Source organism: Passer domesticus, chromosome 10, assembly GCF_036417665.1.
Source record: "Passer domesticus isolate bPasDom1 chromosome 10, bPasDom1.hap1, whole genome shotgun sequence".
NCBI lineage: Eukaryota > Metazoa > Chordata > Aves > Passeriformes > Passeridae > Passer > Passer domesticus.
Window position 1 is genome coordinate 29,265,961 of NC_087483.1, and position 11,606 is coordinate 29,277,566.

The 11,606-nt window shown below is 37.3% G+C and overlaps 1 protein-coding gene across 8 annotated transcripts in view; it reads right to left on the reverse strand.

Moving 5' to 3' along the window:
• XRCC5 (X-ray repair cross complementing 5) overlaps window positions 1-11,606 on the reverse strand; it is a 54,452-nt gene that overhangs the window by 17,042 nt on the left and 25,804 nt on the right. For 6 of the 8 annotated variants that reach the window (XM_064434903.1, XM_064434902.1, XM_064434899.1 and 3 more), the window contains 6 exons: window positions 11,452-11,542; window positions 10,091-10,218; window positions 9,658-9,900; window positions 5,894-6,090; window positions 1,520-1,610; window positions 34-103 (listed from right to left, as the gene is read on the reverse strand). In XM_064434903.1, coding sequence (XP_064290973.1) covers window positions 34-103; window positions 1,520-1,610; window positions 5,894-6,090; window positions 9,658-9,900; window positions 10,091-10,218; window positions 11,452-11,542 — 820 coding nt within the window. The remainder of the gene's footprint in view (window positions 1-33; window positions 104-1,519; window positions 1,611-5,893; window positions 6,091-9,657; window positions 9,901-10,090; window positions 10,219-11,451; window positions 11,543-11,606) is intronic. The other 2 variants (XM_064434904.1, XM_064434905.1) reach the window with 1 other exon arrangement.

Sequence of the window (11,606 nt, forward strand, 5' to 3'; positions counted from 1 at the left end):
CTGATATAATTAAGATAGACAAAAGTCATTTACCATCTTTGAAGTCAGCATTTTTCTTCCTCACCAGAATTCGGAAATCTTCTGCTGGGTTAACACTGCCTACCTACAAAAAGCACAAAACCAATTCAATTGTCTTCCAATATCCACCTCTTTTTTCTTGTCAGGCAACAAGAATCTTTAAAATTTTTTTATTTTAATGTGAAAACAAACTGTGTACTTCTCCACATTCAGACTCAAAAATGCAAGTCTTATAAAGTGTACTAATGCACAGTACTCCTGGCAAAGGCTGGCTATGACATGAGCAAGATGAACTCATTCTGCTGCACTGTTACAAGTTGGCCACTTCTCTGGTGCTGAGAGGACAGAAGCACAATAATTCAGGTTAGTTCAGCTTTGAGATCTTCTGTAGCACAGAACTCTTAGACCTCCCTAATCTCAGCAGATGCTCAGTGAGGAGTGTGAGCTCCCAGGCACATGGGTACAGAACCAGCGCTTTGCCACTCCAATAGGACCTAAAAATTAAAAGCTTGCACTTAAATCATCTAGGCTTTCTGGCAGACTCTGACATCTTAAAGCCAAAGCTCTAAATGGGCATGCAAATGCAGAAACCTTTCAAAGGAACTAAAACCAGGTCAAATATAAATAAACACTGAAAAACGGATGCATTAACTTGAGGGGAAAAAAACCAACAACCCTACACTGCTTAAAATTTCCCATCAGCAATCATAATTCTCCTACTTTTTTATGCTTTGTTGTTAAAATAATTCATGGACTTTACAATAAGTTTGCTTGGTCTCACTGTATTTCTCTAAGATCTAGCAATGCCACATTTCAGGAAATACCAAAATTATATTAGAAGTGCAGAACACTGAAATCTTTTTAGATTTGAAATATTTTTATAAGTATCAATAATACTTTTTTTCAAAATTAACCTTAACGAACAGCACATCTGAAAACAAGAGAAGTTAGTTCAATATTAATTATTTTTTATAATAGGAAAACATCAAATAAAGGAAGGTGCACAGTTACGATACAGGTTTCATCTAGCCACAAAATTGTAAGTTAGATCTAGTAGCAAGATGAAGGCAAAATTCTCATTTAGACCCCCAATTAATGCAGAGAACAATGTCTAAAATCACAGCATTACTTTTGATTAAATACATAGAGGCAACTTCTATGTTGCAGAAGATATGAAAGACAGCAAGAACAAATTCAACCACTGAGCTCCAATTCTGTTTTCCTCAGATCCTCAGGCTTTTCTTTTAGTGTTCTAAACACCAGGAGAGAATTTTGTCCTAAAATATCCACGACTGATGGAAACTTGTGTTAACACACGCCTAAGGGCAGAGAAAGTTGTCTTCACAATCTCTAGCAGAGTCTCAAATGTTCAAGTAGACAGTATTTCAGTCATGTTTCAGCTAGAAACTCTCCTTTTATGAGGAATTCTGTATATTCATTACAATACACTTATAGAATTAATCTTCCCCTTTGATAATCAGATTTGTAAAAATATGCTTACAGAGGTGATATTGCCTTCAGCAAGTTTCATAAGGCTAAAGCTCTCTTCCTCATCTTCAATTTTTGGTTTCTTAAGGCTGGGTTCATCTTCGCTGCAAATGAGAAGGGTAAAAATGAATATAAACACTTGAAGACAATTGTCCTGCCTATTAACTAGGGAGTCAAATTAATGAAATCTACACTGAACTAAACTTGATTACATAACTGTTCCAAAATCAACACTTAACCATGCCTTATTTTTCCCTTAGGCTGCACAAACCAGACAGTATAAACAGATCAAACTTCATCTTCACATACAGCAAAGGCATCACTTGTTGAAGGTATGAGATTATTACTGCTTATTTCAGGTGTGAATTTCCTTATATAGACCTTCTTCATCTTTCTAAATACAGAATATCTCCAAGCACTTTCTTTGGAACCTCTGTGTTGAGTTAGCCTTGATAATTTACAGTATATAACATGACATTTGGTATTTTCACTAGAGTTTTTTTCTAAACATGAAATGTCAGTGAAAATGTACCATTTTAGTAAGACATTAATTTACTGTTCAATCACTACCTGCTAGAGCCTGTCTTGGAGTTTATAGCTAATACAAACATATTTACACAGTGGCTTTTGAGTCTAATGACCACTATTCTCCATCAGCACATGAGAGCTCTGTAAACTTCCACCTTGTACTTGTTAAAACCTGCTAGACAAACGCCAGTTAAGCAGATCAGAACTCTCTTAGGATGTTTTAAGCTACATCTCAAAATGCTTTCAAAAGACTAATTTTACTTTTTAAAAGCTAATTGTGATTTTGGGCTACTTTCTTGCTTCGTCCTTACAGGTAACATAGAGCAAGGTGTACATTCAAACTAGGAACTTAATTCTAACATGTAACATGCTACACTTTAGAGCACATCTCAGCAACAGAGTAAAATCCAGACAATCACAAAAGGGGAGGAAAATCAGATGCTGTCAGGCTACTGACACAGACAAATTGATTTTCATTTAAGAATGACTGAAAGCTACTCAGCAACCCAAAGGACAGGATTTGTGTTCAAGGAATCCCAAAACAAAGTACCAAGTTTTTCTGAAAAATTCTATTACTGTGAAAAGAAGAAACCGCTTGATTATGTAGGGACAATGTCAGAGATCCTGGACTAGGAGCCACTTTTCATTCTGCAAGATTAGAACTGATTGCAAAAACTGCATTGCACTTTACAGAAGCAATCAACTATTAGAAAGAACTTGTGGAGTCTTCCTTTTTGCTTTCTGTAGCACACTCCCTTCCCTACTTTACAACCATTGTCTATCTCACTTTGTTTCAGCAATCTTCTCTTTCCTTTACTTAATTTTGTCACTACCAAAATGAAATCCCTTCTCCTCAGCAACTCCTGTCATTCAGCATAACCTTACTTATCACTCTAGGAGAAATGACGACTTTAGCTATGCCTAAGGACAAGGATAGGATACCTCTGCTTCATTCTCAACTCTGATGACTTTCTGACTAACCTTGAACAAGTTGCTTGATTGTTTTGAACAACCAGTGTGTCTCACTGTAAAGGGAGAAACTGATACTTAGCAAAACCAGAGAGTTTAGAAGCTCCACTAGAACCAAAAATCTTGTATATTAACATGGTTTGATGAAAGGTGTAAAGAACAACAAAAATTCTCTTTTAGAATATTTTCCTCCAGAAGTATATGGCAATCAATTTTCTTCTTTTTCTTCCTGCATTATTTTTACTGATTCAAAATTCTTTGGGATTGGAGGAAAGAGAAAATAAATGATGATGCTGCATTTAACAGCCTAGGACCAAATCTACACTTGTCATTAATCAGTGCAGCACAGCAGAAACTAATGAATCCATAGCCATTTATACCAGCCAAGGAGCTGACATTTAGAATATGCACTGATTAGCAGTATTTTTAAACTGCAAAACGTGCAATTACTATTTGAGAAAAATTAATAAAATACAAGATTAATTTAAAACACCCACTTCTACATTAATATAGAAGCCTTTCACATCCTACAAAGCTGGATGAGATAACAGCCTCTCCACAGCCAACTTAAGAAGGAAAAAGTAAAATGTTTTCTATATTACTGGATTTTTTAAAAAAAAAAACTACACAGATCTTAAGCAAAAGTGATACAAATGAATACTGAAATCTCTATTAAGATATCATGCCTACAATTATGCTGCTTTAGTCCCATTAGACCATAAAAAGTAACAGAGAAGAACGTGGTCAATATGATGACAGGAGATACAAATCAATTTTAGAAAACAAAAATAATGGTTAAGACATCTTTTAAACAACTTTTTCCAAACACTGAAGTGCAAACTATATCTTAGTATCAATAAGTTGAATCTCATAGAACCATAGCATTTAGAATCACAGAATGGTTTGTGTTAAAGATCACCCACGTCCTACACCCCTGCCATGGGCAGGGACACCTCCCACTGAAGCAGGCTGCCCAAAGCCCCATCCAGCCTGGCCTTGGACACTGCCAGGAAGGAACACCCACAACTTCTCTGGGAAGCCTGTGCAAGTGCCTCTGTTATTTAATATTTTCCTTCATCATTGATGCAGAGTGATGCACTTTTCTTTATCTAGTGACTAAATGATATTGTCTCAGCTTTTACCCAAACACAGAACAAAAACATACAGTTAAGACTGCTGTTGTAGCAATGATAAAATACTACCAGTCCTATTCATTATTACAGCAACACCATTTTTCTGCAATTTAAAAAAAATTTCAACTATCATTCATTCTTCTTTGCATAGTTGAGTCTGTATCCTTTCGCTTCCTTAACAGCTTTTTAAAAAAAATCATTTTAATGCCCAACATCAATTTCTATCTAAATTTCTTTTATAGCTTCTTTTATCACCCCTCTAAAGGAAACCAGTTTTTAAACAAAACAGATTTCCTTCTTGCTTGTCAGATGCTTTTGGGAAGACATATTTTAAAGCAACTAACAGTAATGGGTCCCTGCTTTTTGTTTAAATTCTCTCTCTAGCTTGTTTGAGCCCAATTTTTTGCCTTTTATTTCTAAAATGGCTCTACCACTTTTTAAGATATACATATAAATATACATATGTACAAAAACCCAGAGAAACTGGGGCATGGAGTAAGGAAAGGAGAATTTCATCAGTATGAATTCACAGACACACCAAGGCAACAGGAACACACTGAAATCAGCAGCAACAACAAAAAAGCCAGGTATTTTCCAGTCTGTAGAGAGGAATGCAGTCATTAGCCTCAAGCAGCAAAGTGAGGAGTCCTGTGCCATGTCTTCCCAAAGAGAAGATGCTGAGGAGGCTCTACCCAACCAAGAGTAAAGGACTGAGCTAAGCAAGAGCTCAAAACACATCAAAGACATCATTCCTAGTGCTGAAAGGACTGAAACAAAAATGACAAAATGAAGGGAGAAGGAGCCAACTGAGAACACTCCAACATCTCAGGGACCCACTAGTTATATTGTAGATTCAAGAAATTAATTTCTCAGAAGCAGATTTTGTTTATGCAAATTGATTTGGCTGGGGTGACAGTACAACTGCAGTATCAATTTAGCATTTATTCTTCCTATCTGCATCACAAATAAACTAAACACGGCATATTCTTTAACAACAAAAATACCCTGTCTTAAAACTGTTCAAACAGTAGCTGTTCCAGGAATAGTCTATACCAGCTTGATTTTTTTTGGAGACAACCACATTAATTGCACAGCAAATAATAATGAAACTGCTTTTCTTTTGATATTCAAAAGAAAGCTACACAATTACCTAAATCAAGCATGCTGAGAAGGAAGGCTCAACTTTATGGCTAATTTAAAGCACCAAGGCATTTATTCTAAACTAAATTAGACACCCTTTAGTGTTATTTGAATTCTTTCATAACCACCTCTAGGACAAACTGTCTGACCAGGAGACAAGAAGCAATGCAACAGGTTGCCCAGAAAGGATGCACAAACCCTGAAGGTTTTCAAGGTCAGACTGTGTGAATCCCTCCTGAGATCTCACAGGTGGTCTTTGAGCAACAGGTTGACCAAGAAGCCCCCAGTGGTCCATTCCAATGTGATGGATTTTGTGATTCTGTGACAGCAAATACAGATATGAGGAGCTTGCATGAGTAGGTACAGGCTCCCCAGACATGAGGAACTCACTGGTTCCTAGTGTATCTTACACTGCAACAGTATGACCACCACTATTCACAAAACACTCCAGACATTCTGTGGCACCACAATATTCTTTATCCATCAGCATTTTTTCCAGTGTGTAACTCATTGATTTTCTGTTCAAAAGATTCTGAGCCTGATTCATCCAGCAAAAACAACCTGAAGTGCAAAAAAAAAAAAGTTTCAGAAAAATCTATAATACATCTCTAACGTACTTGTCTTTGAAGATGTCTTGTGCAGTCTTCTCTTCTTTTTTCTTGCCAACTTCCTTTAGGGGAAAAAGTGCTTTTACTCTTTCCAGAGGAGCCTGACACCTTTCTCTTACCACACAAGGCATATCCAGCATTTCTAAAAGGTGCTGCTCTATTGGTGGCAGTGGCTTATCAGAGTGAAAAGCCTTGTGCTGCAAACACTGCAAGAAACAAAACACTCTGAGCAAAGTAGAACTTTCAATTATATTAAAAACTTTTAATGTAATGCCTGTACACCATATGGTAACTGCAAAATATCTTCCATATTAAACATACTACCTTTGTGTTGCTGAAAAATATTCTGTCTCATAATGGACTGAAAGTTTATGATCAACTGTTTAAGGAGATTATTAATGATATTAAACAAGAATACTGGTGCAGATGAGTGTTCCCACACTCACTGGAATGAGTGCTATGAAAATTATTAGAAAATCCCAGGAATGAAACACTCATCTGCAACTGTTCATATTTTTAGCTTCACTCTACCTTTAAAAAGCAGTTCTCTTATAAAACAGTCCCACAGGCAAGATTTCTATACACTTCAAAATTAAGTAAACGAGATCTATCCCAACCACACATTCCAGTTATTGTAACAGTTTAATGTCCCTCAAAGAAAATATTTCTTCTTGGTCAATTAAACTCAGTATAGATACAGGAGGAATGTTCACAAGCTTAAGAGAGAATGCAAATAGAAAGAGAGAATATTAAATGTGCACAGGTGAGGCACAGAATATATGTATGTTTGGAACCTAGTTTTGAAAGGAGAAGGGAATGAAGGGGCCTGACAGATGCACAAAGCTGGAACAGATGGTGAGAGCTACAGAGAAGGATTTCTCACCCAAGTGTAGAGTCAGTGCACACAGCCACAGAGTCAAGCAGACGGGGAGAGATGAGGTTAATGAGGCAGGCTACAGAAATTCCATGGAGGGTTTTGAAAACAAAGTAAGTATCTCTACAATTTTGTGAAGTGTGAGATAGCAATAAAGAGGTATGTGCATTTACAAATACACACACAGATACCAGTGCATGCACACAAACACATCAAAACATGTGATATACAAAGGAGACAATTTGTTTTCCATGCCCATTGTACTGAGTGCATTAGACACCCATGTGAAGGTACCTACTCTGTAAACTAGGAATACAGCAGAGATTTGCTCCCCTCTTGGCTGTCAGACATGACATTAATTTAAAATACAAAATCAAAGCAAATAAAAGCTCCTATTTGTACTGGAAATATGCCAAAACAGAAAATCTAGACAATATGTGACACATCAATACTGATATGTTTTCAGGCTGCCATTAAGATTCCAGTCCATATTAGAACATATTGCCAAAGGAGGCAGTTGCACAAGGCTACTGATTTGGAAACACTTGTAATGATTTAAGGCACAATTATTTTGAAAGGGAGTAAAAATGTTGCTGGAAGCTGCAGTAATAGCTCTTGTGATACAAAAAAAAAAAAAAAAAGAAAAGAAAAGATAATTGAATTAAATTCACAAAGCAAAAAAAACCTAAGTCCCCTGTTATGCCTGTGTGTTTCAGGCTTTTGTAACTGACATCTTAATGTGTGCAGCTGCAGGAGCTGAGCAGACTGAGTGGCCACAGCATCCACTTGTACCTGTTTTTAAAGTAGATGACTACATCTGAAACCTGAGATGGCAGGTACTGTCAAAACTCAGATGCTAAATGGACACTAAGTTAAACAGACAACCTGGAGTTTCTAAACCAACACCATCCCTCTTAACCTTGCTTCCCCCCTTCCTTCTGTGTCCAGCAAGAATCACTCCTACCCTCACAGCTAGAAGAAACTCACACTGCCACTGCCTTGCAGTCACTGTTGTATTCATGCATGCTGTCACCAAGCTCCTCATTGCTCTTCCTAACTTCTTACATTTCCACTTCTAGAGACACAGCCAGCTTTCAGGAACAGGGGCCATACCAATATACTGGTCAATGGATGTAATGAACTGGGCTTCACACCACTAATTCTGTGATAAGCAGTGACATATATGCACCAACAGACCAACAGGTCCATCTCTCTAGAGAGCCACCATTGTTGAACAATTTGTTTATTTGGCTAACAAATAAAATGCACTGCATTCCCTGAATGTCTTAGGTGCTACAAATCCCTGAATTTAAGATGGACAACTTAAACAATAATGTTGGAAGTCTACCACTACAAAAGCTACAGAAGTTCACCTAGTTTTTTTCTGGAAGCAAGGAATAAAAGTTGAAAGTCTGGATATAGGATATTCCTCATCTTCCACTCCAGCAAGCATTAACGACTACTTCTCACCCACTCTGTCATTTCCTGATGCCTACCACTACTTCCAGAGATATAATTTAGCTTGATGTTTTTGTTTAAATTCTGGCTCTTGTCACTTATCATTCTTCATGAAGCAACAAAGCAAGGAAATGAAGTAGGAGTTCATCCTTTTCTTCAGAGTTATTTTTCAAAACCATTTATAGGTTGTATTCAGCCTAATCCACTTACTGGCTACAGTCAAAAGATGATGCAGAATTTTTCTTCACAGTTCTTAAGGAACCAGCAGTGCCATTTTGCCTAAGAGCAAAATACTAAGAACCTGGAACATCTTTGCAGCAACAGTGGCCAAAAGAAAGTACTAAGGGGACTGACAGTTTAGGGCTTTCTGAACAGCAAGGACAGAAATTGTATCCTACTCCATACATTCACTCAAATGCTTTTTCTACCAGTAACACTCAACCTTACAAAATCCTATTGTCCTCTATGGAAACTGGCAAGTTAGTCTCTTCCAGCAACAACTGACTCAAGTGCTGGAACCCTAGCATCACACTGTTTCAGAAGACAAATAGCACACCTAAAAAAAAAAAATCATCTTTCACCAGTAGGTGACATGCACTAAACTGAAAGAATGCAAAACTCTATCTAGCAATATAACAGAGGAAATTCTATCCCCCAAGTAATTAATTTACAAGCAATGCCCAAGTTTTGTAATATCCAAGCTTAACAGCCCTTCCTAAAATAAGAGTTGTGCAGAGGTCAGTTCATTTTAAGTTCCTGCCCTGCAATAACCTCCAACTGATCAAATCTTGCACTCAGTTACACACTGTCTTGTCAATATGACTGGCAGAACTTGATGAGACCTCTGAGTTCTTCAGGTGTCAATCAGAGTAGGGTTGAATACAGTGGGCTTACATGTGTTTCTGAAACACACATTGACCTTCAGATCCTTTGGTTATTTTAGCAACACTGAGGTAGCAAGGTTTGGGAAGCTAGGGTAAATTTTCTTAATTTAAAAAAACATCATCTTCCTACTTCCAACAGAAATAAATCATGTGAAATTGCTGAGATATGAACATGATTGCTACAATACCATTTTTGGTCAATTTTCAGAGCAGAGCCACACATTCAATATATCTCCATGGATCTGTATACAGTACAATTCTGCAGTTGCTTAAATTGCAACATAATTTTCTTTATTTTTGAATTTGCTGCGTCGTTTTTTAAACACTTGAATTCCAATGTATAATTAAGTCTCTCATCCTCACAGTTGCAATGAAAGTCTTCGTGATATGAAAGGAATGCAAATCAAAATGGAGACAGCTTGATATAATAACTGCAGGAAGTGTGAACTGTTCTGCTGGCTCATGAAGTGCATCAGCTTAGACACCCCAACAGAACATTTTAAATGTCAACAATGTTAATAACCATTTATTAGTGATCCAGTTCACCTCAGACTGACCTGGTTTGGAACACTGCTAGATGCAACACTGCACAGAAAAGTGATGGGACACAGAATGAGAAGCTGAAGATATCCCAAATTTTCAGCCAATTTTTCTCTGTCCAAAAGCCGAAGACTGAATCTATGTCCACAATACAGTGTTGAGAGGCAAGTTTTAACTTGCCTAGTATATGTGCCTGTGAATATCACTGATGCTGTTGTAGACACCTCAGCACAGGTGTAATTTCCCTTGCTTCCTGGAAACTAGAAATTTTTGAGATAAATCTATATCAGGGACAACACAGAAATCATTGGTTACCACATACTTTAATGCCAGAGATTTATATCTGCATTTTCACAATGTAGATCTTTCCAATGTGAATCAAAGAACGACAGAAAGGTGAAAAGTCTTAAGAAAAAAACTTTTTAAAAAATACCATATAGTTCATCTCACCTGATATAATCTTTGAAAATGAGGGTTTGGAATTTTGCTGGGCTTAAATAGGTCCTCAAAAGTTTCTCCATCTTCTTGAACCAAATTCATCGAATCAATCAGTGAGTCAACAGCAGATAACTGATCCACTAAGGCAGCAATTACATACAAAGGAAGATTAAATACACTTGCAGATGGATGGATTTCTTGAAACCATTTATAAACGAAGATTGGCTTCACAATGCAAGATTTTCACTAAGTCATTACATGCCACAGAACACACTGCAGCTATGGATGTGCCAATAAAGAATAAGGATAATGGACACAATAATAAACCCCTGCTTTATTTAAGGACTACAGTGTAAAGTCATAAAGCCTTCTTCTTTTCCCCCAAGACCTCAATTATTGCTGCCTTTCTGCTTTAGCTTTTCTCCTTTTTCAAAATGTTTTCATTTGCAACAGAAGGTTTATAGGCCACTTAGAAAATAAGAAGAACAGTTGGTTTGCAAAACTAAATGGCATAATATAAATTTTTAAAGTTATGATTGCAAATTAACACAGTTCACAATAGCCAGCTACTGCTTTGGTAAGACAGGTTTTAGATTTGTTATCAAACTGCTGGTTACAGGCAAGAAAACAGAAACTGCTATAGAAACAAACCAGCATGCTAAATATACCCTGATGTGCAGGTGCCCATTCAATGCATCTCATAACAAATGAAAGAAGCGGGAGTAGATTTTAAACTACATCCACTTAAGACTCATTGCTGTGCAAAACTCTCAGAACAGCAAGTCAAGTTTTGTGTAGCTGCATGTTCTCCAAAGATGCCATCCATCTCAGCCTGGACACCAATAAGCACAAGCTTTAATAACACTCCACAGAAAATACTGTCTTTGCCTTTGTACATTATATTAACAGGCCATACTGCAAATGGCTACAGGACCAGCTTTGCACCAACAGAGCAGCTGCCTCTGTTCTAATTCTAGCTAGCTAATCACACACTGTAGATCCCACAAGGTTTGGCCATTTACGCCCACAAATGAGTTCAAAGATCAAAGGATGCAGAGGACTAATCGCAGCTCTCCATCACAGGATCCTGTGAGACTCTCAGTGCTGTAACCTGAGCCAGAAGTCATTTAACAGACAGCTGAAACACTGCCTGCAAACTTAGTTCTGCTCAGCCTGCACCTGAAGTGCCAAAGCTTTAATACACATTTACACTTCAAGATGACATCACCATAATGGATGCCCAAATACCTGGGTGTTTTCCTAAGCCAAGATAACAACAGGACTTATGCTTTCATTGGTGAGCCAAATATTCTAACTATTTTAGAGCATCTTAGAAGACAACAAGCAGGTTACTTGACCAGCAAATGTCTTACCTGTAGGAAGGCATTTTTTACTGTTTTTCAAGGATGAAAATACATATTGTCTTAGGTCTTCCATATAGGGTAGCTGCACATAGATGAGACACTGTGCAAGAGGAAAGAAAAAACAACTGAGCCTGAAGAAAAAAAAAATCTGTATTCCCAGAGTG